The 12,307-nt window shown below is 46.3% G+C and overlaps 1 protein-coding gene across 3 annotated transcripts in view; it reads right to left on the bottom strand.

Moving 5' to 3' along the window:
* HOMER2 (homer scaffold protein 2) overlaps positions 1 to 12,307 on the bottom strand; it is a 93,047-nt gene that overhangs the window by 24,364 nt on the left and 56,376 nt on the right. For all 3 annotated transcript variants that reach the window (XM_004278306.3, XM_033402939.2, XM_033402938.2), the window contains exon 3: positions 10,077 to 10,208. In XM_004278306.3, coding sequence (XP_004278354.1) covers positions 10,077 to 10,208 — 132 coding nt within the window. The remainder of the gene's footprint in view (positions 1 to 10,076; positions 10,209 to 12,307) is intronic.

Below are 12,307 nucleotides of genomic sequence, written 5' to 3'. Positions count from 1 at the left end.
TTAGCTAAGATGCCCAACTCTGACACTTAACAGCCTTTCAAACGCAGGCAAATGAACTGCTCTGCACCTTGGTTTCTTTATCTATGAAATGTGGATACTAATACACGGATCACTGGAGGATGAGAGATGGGGCTTTGCTGGGTGTACGATAGGGGTTCAACAGAGAGAAGCACAGCTTCTCTGGCCTTGACTGGACTTAATACCATGAACTTTAGTAAAAGAATGCCACAAAAGGGTGAATTCGTTCATTCAAAAGTATTAACTAGTTATCTCTATGTGCTAGGGACTGTGCTGGGTACACTGAAATACCCAAGAAAGACTTGGTTACTGTCCTCAAAGGAATTCTGAGTCTGTAGGGGATTTTGTTTTATATTCAAATGGGTGAGAATCAAAAGAATTTTTATCAGAAAATAAGCTTAAAATGTAATGAAGTAGGATAAGCTCTATCAGATACATTTTAGGTAAATAATCATTTAAAAAGAGGTGGCCTTATGGGAATAGGCCCTACCATTTATATAAAAATTAGCTATGACAAAGGAGGGATCATAAATTAATGGAGAAAATTATTCAAAAATATGATTGAGATAATTTTGGTAAACTGAGGGGAAATGAATTTAAATCCTTAGGCGAACCAGTAGCATGATAAATCAACGATGGTTAAAGGGGTAAGTTTTTTTTTTAAATCTGGATGCAAGCAGAGTTGAACATTCATCAGACTTCTGCTTGAGGGGTGAGAGGGTAATTTTCTAAACTTGTAAGAAACAAAAGAAAATCACAAAAGTGACAGACTTGACTGCCTAACAATTCAAAGCTTTTGAATATAAAAAGAAAAAAAAAAAAAACTAAATCAGAAGGGAAACAACAGCCTGGGGGAAATATCTATAGCTAGGCCAGTACAACAGAAAAAGGGCCATTATCTTTAGTATAGAAAGGGTTTGTACAAATTGAAAAGGAAAATATGAAAACCCCAATAGATAAATGGCAAAATTCAGGAATAAAAAATACAACAAGTGGGGCTTCCCTGGTGGCGCAGTGGTTGAGAGTCCACCTGCCGATGCAGAGGACACGGGTTCGTGCCCCGGTCCGGGAAGATCCCACATGCCGCGGAGCGGCTGGGCCCGTGAGCCATGGCCGCTGAGCCTGTGCATCCGGAGCCTGTGCTCCGCAAAGGGAGAGGCCACAACAGTGAGAGGCCCGCGTACCGCAAAAAAAAAAAAAAAAAAAAATACAACAAGTAAATAATTTATAGAGAAGATCGTTCAGCCTTGCTGGAAATGCAAAGCAAAATACTGAGGCACCATTCTTTGCCTGCTGAATTAGCAAACGCTAAAAACAATTATAATATCCTGTGCTGGCAAAGGTATTCCTGGCAGCATTGTGACTGGTACAGCCCCACCGAGAAGCAATTTGGAAATATGTATCGTAAGAAAAATATTTTTCTTACGAGAAAAAAATGTTCCTACCCACTGACCTAGTGAGATCACTTTTGGGAAACTATTCTTCAAAAATAATTGGGAATATGAAAAAAAAAAAGGCCTTCAATATAAAGATGTTAATCCTAGCATTAACTATAATCATGAAAACCTGGAAGCAATCCAGGGCACCCTGGGAGAAGGATGGGAGGTTTCCACTCACAGCCTCCAACTGTTGGAATGAAAGCAGTCCTCACTGAGCGAGGTGCCAAGATGACCGTCCTTTGGTGAAAAAGCCCCTCTCTCCAAGTCTTAAGCTTTCTCATATTTCCCCCCTTATTATAAAAAAAGCACACATGCTTGTACATTTAGTAAGTATAATTTAGGAAAAAATATCTTTTTAAAACCTATAGTCCCATCACCCAGAGATAAGCACTAACCATATAAACTTTCGATTTTTTCCTATCTGTATACATGCATCCACTACACATATTCGTTAAAAAACAGAATATTGTACATCTGCTTTTATAGCTACTTTTGATATTAACGATATGACAATACTTCCATGCACTTATATGATCGTCTATTACATTACCTGAATTGCTGCACAATATCACCCTGAAGGATATACTGGAGTTTATTTAGTTAATTTCCTATGGCTGGACACTTGGGCTGGTGTTTTTGTCTTTTTGTTTTTGCTATTATAAATGATGCTGCAAGGAAAATTCTTGTAGCTAATTCTCTGGATGCAGTTACAATTATTTCCTTAGAATAGATTCCTGTAAATAAAACTCATGGATCAAAGGACATTCAAACCACAAATGTTTCTTAATATATGCCAAATTCTCATGTCTTTACTTATTAGGATCATTTTCTATAGTTTTTGAATGTGTGGTAATTATTTTGTAATCAAAATCATCATCATCATATATTATGATAGAAAATGAAAGACTGTTGTTTTATTTCATTTGTGGCTTTTTTGGCCTGGGTCTTTGAAGACCCTAGGGCAGACGCTACCTATTTGCTTATTCAAAATCCATTGCTTCTTTTCCCTTAGCTTAACAGAATCTCAATTTGTCTAGAGCAGGACATTTCCCAGGTGGTAGAGAATGAGAACTCATCTAAGCTGACCATGGTAAGACATTTGTCTGCCTCTATTTTTTTTTCCTGAAGGTGGGTGTGGGAGGGTGGCCTAGGGACCCAAGACTGATAACAGTATCCCAAAAAGAAATCTGCCAAGGGAGTTTACAGGGAGAGTTGTGGTACCACCCTCCTGCCACGAATGCAGATGTGATGGATAGAGCTTAAGAAGCCATTTTATCATCATGAGGAAAAGGACAGTCAAAGAAACAAAACACACAGAGCCCTACACCCGATATCACGGAGCCACTGCACTAATGCTGGCAACTGCCTGCCTTAGGACTTCTCTTTTGTATGAAAAGCATAAGCCCTCTTTGTTACTTGCAGCCAAAAACATTCTAACTAAAACATATCAAAAGAATGATCAATATCCCCCACTGAAAGAACAATTAGCCTTTTAAATCACAAAGGTAGGAGATAGAGCAATGCTCTCACAACTACACTGAGTTAATGAAGTGAGCATAAGAACACAAATTTGAATTTGAAATGACATAACTGAAAAGGGTCAAAAGCAAATGCCACGTATGGGTCAGGGTTTAGATGGACCAATCACAGAGCACTAGCAAGTCCACCCTGGATCACTCCGCTTCGTGGCAGAATGTGTTTCCTTCTGCCTGCAATGAATGAGATGGAGACAAACATCTCAAGGTCATATGCCAGAAATCATCTACACTTTAACAACTGGTTCATGCTTACACTTGGTTCTCCTTCCTTTGATCTCTTCAGGAGCCCTTCCTTTTGTCAGAACACGTAAGTCCCTTTTCAACATTCTTCAGTAGGCTGAGGCGTTATGCCCTCTTCAGCGGGTGGACAGAGTCCCAGCTTACCTCTGGGAAAATGTAGCTCCTGTCATTTTGGAAAGCCTATGTAAAGAGCAGAAAGTGTCCCTGTAATACTTTCTGGATTTTGGTGTGAAGTGGTCCTTATAAAGGGAGCAGTAAAGACAAACGTATCTATCTATTTTCCTCCTGGGGGGAAAAAGAGAAGTGTTCTTAAATGAAAACACCCACACTGGGGTCCCTTTTTCTAGCCTAGTTATAGTGTTTGATGACCAATTCCCCTTTCAGGTCTGTGGGTGGCTGCTCTGTGAAGTCCAGAACATTCAGCCACAGCTGTCCTCTCAGCAACACACCTCGGGAACCCGTTAGGCCCAAGTTCCTCTGTGCTAATTGCCACTTGTCGAGAGTGCCAGCCTCACATCATGGTAATTTATCAGTGTGTGGTTAATAGCTCCCTTCAAAGGGAAGGGGACAAGTTGATTTGAAACATTCTGAACAAAGGAGACATCTGAGGGCTTCTTTGGTACGGCTTTGTGACAATGGCAGGTCACAGTCGCAAAGCGGGACTCCAATGCCGCTGGAGGAGGCCGGGTAACTCGGGAAGACAGGGCACTCCCCTTTAATGATAGGACATCTTCCGTCTGGGAAAAATTAGGAGTGGCCACACCTGGAAGCACGTGCAGCCCAAGGTCTCTTCAGTTCTCAGGGGCACAAAGAATGGAACTTTAACAACTGGTTCTCATTTTTGTGCTGAGTTCTCCCTCCTTTCAACTCTTTTCATTGATATGTTACCCCTTTATCCTTCCTAGCTACTTTGAGTCCCCCAAAGATGGAAGAAATTGTTCCAGGCAGCTGAGCGTAACCCTCAAACCATCCCAGGCTTCCGTGAAGAACTCCAGCCCTGCGTGGGATCAGGGGCCATTGAGCCAAGGTGGGCCCAGCCAGGACCCTGTCGCTGACAGAAGCCCCCCATCTGACCCTGCCCAGCAGTCTGAGGCTTCCAGGCCTATCAGTCTGGATAGGAGACACTTGGCAGGGGAGGCATGGCTCCCACCACCCCTCTTCTCCCCACCAGGAACTTCTTCAGAGGGAAAAGGCAGGCAATCCCCAAGAGCCGCTTCAGACAGAGGCTCTGCTTAATTATTCTTTCAACAACTCACCATCATACTTGCTTCCACCTTATAGAAATTCACTCCGATCCTCACAGCACCTATTCCTCTTCCTCATTTCAAACAATGGCGTCACATCATCCACCCATCCCCACCCCAGTCTTTGCCTCCCACGTCGGCTCACCGAGTGCCACCCGTTTAGCTCCTCAGTATTTCTTAAATCTCTCCAACTCGTACACAAGCCCTCATCATCTCTGATCTGGACTAACACAAGTGAATCTGTCCTGATGCCAGAAAAAAAATCCACCTAAAATGAAAATCTGATCATTCTTTTTCTTGGCTTAAAATCTTTCACAGGCCATAGGATAAAGTCCAGAAACTCTGGCATGACACAGAAGGCCTTCCAACAGCTGGCCTCTATCAGCCTTCCCCACCCCCAACGCCTGGGCACCCTGTTAACAGTGAACCGTTTGCAGCTTCCCTCACACAGTGTCAGGATTTTGCTTGTGCTCCTCCCGTCGTCGGGAGGATGATGGAAAAGGGAAATCCTCCCTGTGGCACGACGTGGAACATCTCATTGTCCGGTGTGCACTGGAGAGGTGACCTGGAGTTGGAGTCTACACTGAACCCTGGGGAAATGGTAAAGGGCCTAGCTGCATGGGAGGGATTGGGAAGAAATCAAGCTGGAGGAGTAGTGACAAAGAGATCTGGGAAATGGCTACAACAATGGTCCCAAATCGAACCAGAGCCTGGAGATATTCACGTTCCCCATGAATGCTTGCAATGGACTGAAAGTCTGTGTCTCCCTCAAATTCATATGTGGCAATCCTAACCCTCAGTGGGATGGGCTAGGAGGTGGAGCCTTTGGGAGGTGACTGGGTCATAAGGATGGAGCCCTCATGGCTGGGAATAATGCCCTTATAAAAGAGACCGTAGGGCTTCCCTGGTGGCGCAGTGGTTGAAAGTCCGCCTGCCGATGCAGGGGACGCGGGTTCGTGCCCCGGTCCGGGGAGATCCCACATGCCGCGGAGCGGCTGGGCCCGTGAGCCATGGCCGCTGAGCCTGCGCGTCCGGAGCCTGCGCGTCCGGAGCCTGTGCTCTGCAACGGGAGAGGCCACAACAGTGAGAGGCCTGCGTACCGCAAAAAAAAAAAAAAAAAAGAGACCGCAGAGACCATTCTTGCCCTCTTTTCATCATGTGAAAATACAATGAAAAGCTGACAGTCTGCAACTTGGAAGAGCGCCTTCACCTGACTTGACCATGCTAGCTCCCTGATCTCAGGACTCCAGCCTCCAGCACTATGAGAGGCTGTCCACAGCAAAGGAATCCATAAACAAGACAAAAAGACAACCCTGAGAATGGGAGAAAACATTTGCAAACGAAGCAACTGACAAAGGATTAATCTCCAAAATATACAAACAGCTCATGCAGCTTAATATCAAAAAAAAAAAAAAAAGGGCAGAAAATGTAAACAGACATTTCTCCAGAGAAGACATACTGATGGCCAAGAGGCACATGAAAAGATGCTCAACATCACTAATTATCAGAGAAATGAAAATCAATTCTACAGTGACGTATCACCTCACACCGGTCACAATGGCCATCATCAAAAAATCTAGAAACAATAAATGCTGGAGAGGGTGTGGAGAAAAGGGAACACTCTTGCACTGTTGGTGGAAATGCAAATTGATACAGCCACTATGGAGAACAGCATGGAGGTTCCTTAAAAAACTAAAAATAGAATTACCATATGACCCAGCAATCCCACTACTGGGCATATACCCTGAGAAAACCATAATTCAAAAAGACACATGCACCCTAATGTTCATTGCAGCACTATTTACAATAGCCAGGACATGGAAGTGACCTAAATGTCCATCAACAGAGGAATGGATAAAGAAGACGTGGTACATATATACAATGCAACATTACTCAGCCATGAAAAGGAATGAAATTGGGTCATTTGTAGAGACGTGGATGGACCTAGAGACTGTCATACAGAGTGAAGTAAGAAAGAGAAATACAAATATCATATATTAACGCATATACATGGAAACTGGAAAAATGGTATAGATGATCTTATACCATTTTTATGCAAAGCAGAAACCAAGGCACAGATGTAGAGAACAAATATAAGGATACTGAGGCGGAAAGCGGGGTGGGAGGAACTGAGAGATTGGGATTGACATATATACACTATTGATACTATGTATAAAATAGATAACTAGTGAGGACCTACTGTATAGCACAGGGAACTCTACTTAGTGCTCTGTGGTAACCTAAATGGGAAGGAAATCCAAAAAAGAGGGGATATATGTATATGTATATGTATAGCTGATTCACTTTGCTGTACAGTAGAAACTAACACAACATTGTAAGGCAACTATACTTCAATAAAAATTAATTATAAAAAAAAAAAGAACCGTGAGAGGCTGTTGTTTAAATACCCAGTCTATGGTATTTTGTTATAATAGCCTGAACAGACCAAGACAACGCTCTTCTGAAGCCTCCACCCTCCAGCAAAAAGAATCCTTAGAACTAGGGGCAGGAAGGCTGCTCTATGGGTACCCAGTCATTCTCTTCCCCAGGCAGCCTGGCCCTTGCTCAAAAGGCTTAGGGACACACTGGCCTTGGTGCCGGGGAGAGAATGTGGCGTGGCCTTGACAATACCTACTCCTGTCATGGCCACCCTGACCTCTGGCCCGGTTGAGTATCAACTGCCAACAGCAGTGACCCACCCTGAGGCCCTGATTCTGCATCACACTCCTAAGTGACCAGCCAGCTCCCTGGTGGAAAGCTGATTACGCAGGGCCCTTCCTCCAGAGCACACAGTAATTTACCCTCACCAGGACAGACGTATACTACGAACTGTCATGCCTCCCGGCCCCCCGACTCACAAACTTACTTAATGCCTTCTGTACCACACAGCACCACCTCCAACCAACCAACCAACTTCTCTGCAAATGAAATGAAGCAAGGTCTACTCGCCACGGGATTCTTGGTCCTCCCACAAACCTTATCAGCAGAAGCAGCAGGCCTTCCAGAGCTCTGCTGTGCTGCCCGCTAGAACACCACATCTGGCAGAGTTGTGGGACGTGATGCTTCTCCTCAGAGCCGCAGTCCAGGGACTGAGGGATCAGGGATGGGGATGACATCTCCCATGTTTATGCCCCGCGAGCTACCCTTAAGATTTCTGCTTCCTGCCCCATGTTGCTGAGCCCTGGCGATCTGGAGATTCTAGTACCCAGGAAAGGATGCTTCTAGGAGTGGGTGGCCTAAGAGGATGTGTGGCGTGCCACCAGGCCATTTTGGGCTTCTAGGGAACAGCATCCTCATAGGTGGAGATGCAGAGGAGGACAGACTGTCGGGTACCCTTCCTTAGGGGGCTTGTTTGTGGCTGGGTCTGTGGGCTGGAGGCCTCCTTGGAAATGTGCGTGTGTGGGTATGTGGTGTACAAACACACATGCACACACACTGGACAATGAAAGATGCGTTTAGCAAGTTCCTGCCAGGGTGGCTGCCTGATTCATCCTGATCCCCCTGTGAAAATAGTCCTTAGTGTACACAGGGAACCCAAGCAACCAAGTCTGTACTAAGCAGCTCTGTCAATTCCCCAGGCGTCTGGAATTCTGTAAGGCCCTCTGGGGACGGGACCACAGCTCTGCATCCTTGGTGCCCAGCATGGTGTTGGCACAGCAGGAGCTCAGTAAACACCTGCCCAGCAGTCAGTGGGACGGTCAAGGCAATGGTCTAGAACTCCTTTAGCCAAGATTCCCAAAGCCAGCCTGGCTCCAGCCCTTCCTGGATTTTCAACTCTCTCTTGGATTCCTTGAGATACTCTGATGGTCTTCCAGTAAGTTCTTGTGTCACATAAACTAGGCAGTCTTGCTTTTTGTTTTTGTTTTGTTTTTTTGGCTGCATTGAGACACGAGGGATCTTAGTTCCCCGACCAGGGATTGAACCCGGGTCCCCTGCAGTGGAAGCACGGAGTCCTAACCACTGGACCGCCAGGCAAGTCCCTAGTCAGTCTTGCTTTTAACCAGTACATTTTCAATACCTACACAGGACTCTCCACCATCCTAAAAGGAAGCCTATTCTCCTAAAACAAGCTTCTGGCCCCTTCCATCGGCCAGGTGAGGCCTCTCAGAAGTGGTCAGTTTGTTTCCTCGGTCCTTGGGCTTCTCCAAGTCTGTGGTCAGTCATGCTCTGCTCCTTAACACCTTTTTAACTATCCACAGAGCGTGTCCCAGACCCCTTGGAAAGCAAAGCAAAGCTATAAACGCTCTCCCTAGAAAAAAAGCAACACACACACAAAACACTGTGTGACATTTTAAGGGTTGTGGGGGCTCCAAGTTAAGAACTTATGATCCTGTGACATATAAGAAATATATATCTTGTCTTCCTCCACGGTTCCTGGCTCACAGCTCCTGAGCGCTAAGAGCAATGCGAGCATCTTTTGTCACAGTATTTGGTCTCTTGTCCTCAGTTCTGAGTTCAGAGCCATAAAGGTGAAATGGGTATCTTATTATTCATAACAAGCTCCTTTCTGTCAAAACTGGGTTTATGTCAATGAGGTGACTTTTGTTTGCAAAGGACCTAAGGATGGGGGGGCTGGTTTCCAGGGGAACCAATCATGAATAGAGGGGAGGGGAGAGGGCTGGAGGCTGAATCAATCACCAGTGGTCAGTGATGGAATCAATCGTGCCTAATTAATAAAGCCTCCATAAAACCCTAAACGGATGGGTTTGGAGAGCTTCCGGGTGGGTGAACATGTAGAGATTTGGGGAGAGTGGCAGACTTCAGCAGGGGCGTGGAAGCTCCGTCCTTTCCCCATACCTTGCCCTAGGTCTCTTCCATCCAGCTGTTCCTGAGTTATACCCTTTATAATAAACTGGTAACCTAGTAAGTAAAATGTTTCTCTGAGTTCTATAAACAGCTCTAGCAAATTAATTGAACCTTAGGAGGGGGTCACTGGAACCTCTGATCTATAGCTGGTTAGTCAGAAGCACAGGTGACACCCTGGGCTTACAACTGAAGTCTGAAGTTGGGGAGATCCTGCAGGACTGAGCCCTTCACCTGTGGGATTGGATGATTCCTCCAGGCAGGCAGTGTCAGAATCGAGTTGCATCACAGGACACCCATCTGGGGTCTGAGAAGTGCTTGGTGTTTTGGGGTACCCCTCCCGCCCCCCACATGCATGTTGGAAATCGGGAGCAGAAACCTTTTAAAACTCTTACTGAGCGTGAGTCACCTTACTCCCCCTCTCTGAGGGCTCCAACCAGAGTCAGTGACACTGATGGCTGTCAGACACACCCTGGGTGCAGGGGCCGGGCGGACACCTGGGGAAGGAACGACTGGCAAGGCTGCGGCCGGAGGCTACACCTCAGGCTGTGAAGCAGCATTGTTAGAGATGTTTTCCTTCTCTAAACAACATCTCCATTTTCAAGGAAACTGACGTTTCTAAAAGGTCATCTGGTTTGGCAGCCCTGCAGTGCCAGAGGGGAGGAAACTGAAGGCCAGAGAGGAATCTGCTCAACCAGTAGAAGCAGCACCGGATCCCTCAGCAAGCAATTACCTACTGAATGAGAAGAGCATTGGACGCGGCACCCACGGCGCTGCGGGAAGGACCACATTACCTTTGTCAGCTGCTGCTCCGAGGAAAACCCCAAACCAAACACCGTGTTGGCTCTGCTGTCGGCCCACTGCCCAAATTTCTGCGATGTTTTGGTGAAAGTCATATTGGGTGTGATTGTGCTGTTTATGATCACCTGCAGTGAAACAGCCCAAAGAGGCGACATTTAAACACTGAATTAGACACCAGAGTAACTCCTTAAAAACTCCTCTGTTGGCAAAGCTAGTAGGTAAAGCCTGCATCCCCACTGTTATATCTGGTCCTGAGTTCTTCCTCTCCTGGCACATCCCACGCTGAGTCATATACACACAACCATGATAACAGGCAATTGCAGAGACTTAAAAACAGAGAGTCAGCCTAAAATAAGATCTCACAGGTTATCAGTGGGAGAAAGTCTCTCCTAGGTAGAGAACAGTTTCCAAAACTGCTACTTCTTTCCCCAAAGCTGTCGCACATCCGATTGCCCTTAACGGCCAGCCATGTCACACATCCTCTGAAGAGCCATGCTGTCCACCTTTTTAAGTGCCTGGAGCCCCCGGGGTCCAGCTCAAACCATTTAAAATTTCCATGAGCAATGGGGGCTGGCTGCTTCCCCACGGGAAAGAAAAGGTACACTCTAATTGGGATAATTTGTGGAGGGTTAATTTACAGACTAATTAGACAGGTGTGAGCTGGGTGTATGGACAGTGCAGCGACCTGGTGCTAGCTGCTGCCACCTCTCCTTGGCTTTAAAGGATGAGGGGGTGAAGAGGCTATGGGATGTGGAAGGAGAGAGTCATGGAGCACAGGCTCCCTTAACGAGAGAGGAGACCTTCTGTTGAGGGACACACCAGCACATGGTGACCTCACAAGAGGGGGAGCCAGTGGGACAAATGCCCTCGCCTCTGCCGTTCTGACTTCCCGCCACTGGCCAAACCCAACCAGAAGCCAGAGGCCCCACAAGCCCACTTATGTCCTCTGCGGGTCAGCCCCTCAGGGACCAGAGCAGGGTGAAGAAGAGTAGAGGATGAACGTGGAGGTAAAAGGATGATATCCAGCACACAGTACATTCATTCATTCAACAAACACTCACTGAACATTCACCATATGCCTGGTATTCTGCTAACCAAAGACACAAAGAGGAAGGAGTCAAGATTCCTGGTCTTCAAGTTGCAGGTAGTCACGAAGAGGGTAGAGACATGTAAGTAATCACTAAACAATTGATCAGTGTTATAAAGTATCAATAACAAGCTCACTTGGCAGAAATCCTTGGCAGCCTGAATACTAAATACTAAATTACTGAAGACTAAAAAACTACTTAGATCAGCTCTTAAGCCTTACAACAAGCCTATGAGGTATGACTACCACCTTCACTTCACAGGAGAAACTGAGTTGGCAAGTAGCAAAGCCTAGAGGTAAAACCCAGATTGTCTGACTCAAAGTCCTGTATTCTGAACTTCTGTATGACGTGCTTCTCCTGTTCTTGCCCCAGCTATGAAGCACTGATGCCTTCACTGCACTCCAGGTTGCTTTTCCTTCCTGTGCTAGTTCCTCTAATTCTCAAGACTGTGTGAGCTAAGACACTTTTATCACACGTTTTTCAGATAACTGAATGCAACAGTTAGTAAAGAGCTCTGCCTGCTGTCACCGGACACTATCAAGAAATGGAGGCAGGGCTTCCCTGGTGGCACAGTGGTTGAGAGTCCACCTGCCGATGCAGGGGACACGGGTTCGTGCCCCGGTCCGGGAAGATCCCACATGCCGTGGAGCGGCTGGGCCTGTGAGCCATGGCCGCTGAGCCTGCGCTCCGCAACAGGAGAGGCCACACAGTGAGAGGCCCGCGTACCAAAAACAAAACAAAACAAAAAAAGCAGCAAGACAGACAGCTGGGGCAATCAAGCCATTAAAAAGTGGTCAATCCCAGGACCCTCTTCTTTCACTTCCCGCTAACATGGAAACTCTGTCCTGTGCTACCCTTGGCTCAGCCCACCAACACCAAGTCCTCCTGAGAAGCTGGGCAGATCGAAGCTTCTAAGGACACATTCCTTCTGTGCGTGTTCCTCTTGGGTTCCCAAATCATTTCTGGCTAACTGCGCTTGCACCTGGAATCCACCTTATTGCCTGTTTCTCTTTGAGGCTCTGACTCATTTCTGACTTTCACCCTCCTCAAGCATGCAAGAAGAAGTGAAAGGAAGTGGACACATAGGACCTTTTGTCTACTCTGGGTCTGCTACGGTTGAGTGCCCAGCGCGGTTG

This window comes from Orcinus orca, chromosome 2 (genome assembly GCF_937001465.1).
Source record: "Orcinus orca chromosome 2, mOrcOrc1.1, whole genome shotgun sequence".
In the NCBI taxonomy this organism is placed as follows: Eukaryota; Metazoa; Chordata; class Mammalia; order Artiodactyla; family Delphinidae; genus Orcinus; species Orcinus orca.
Note: the sequence above shows the minus strand (reverse complement) of the source record. Positions and strands in the feature narration are given on the sequence as shown.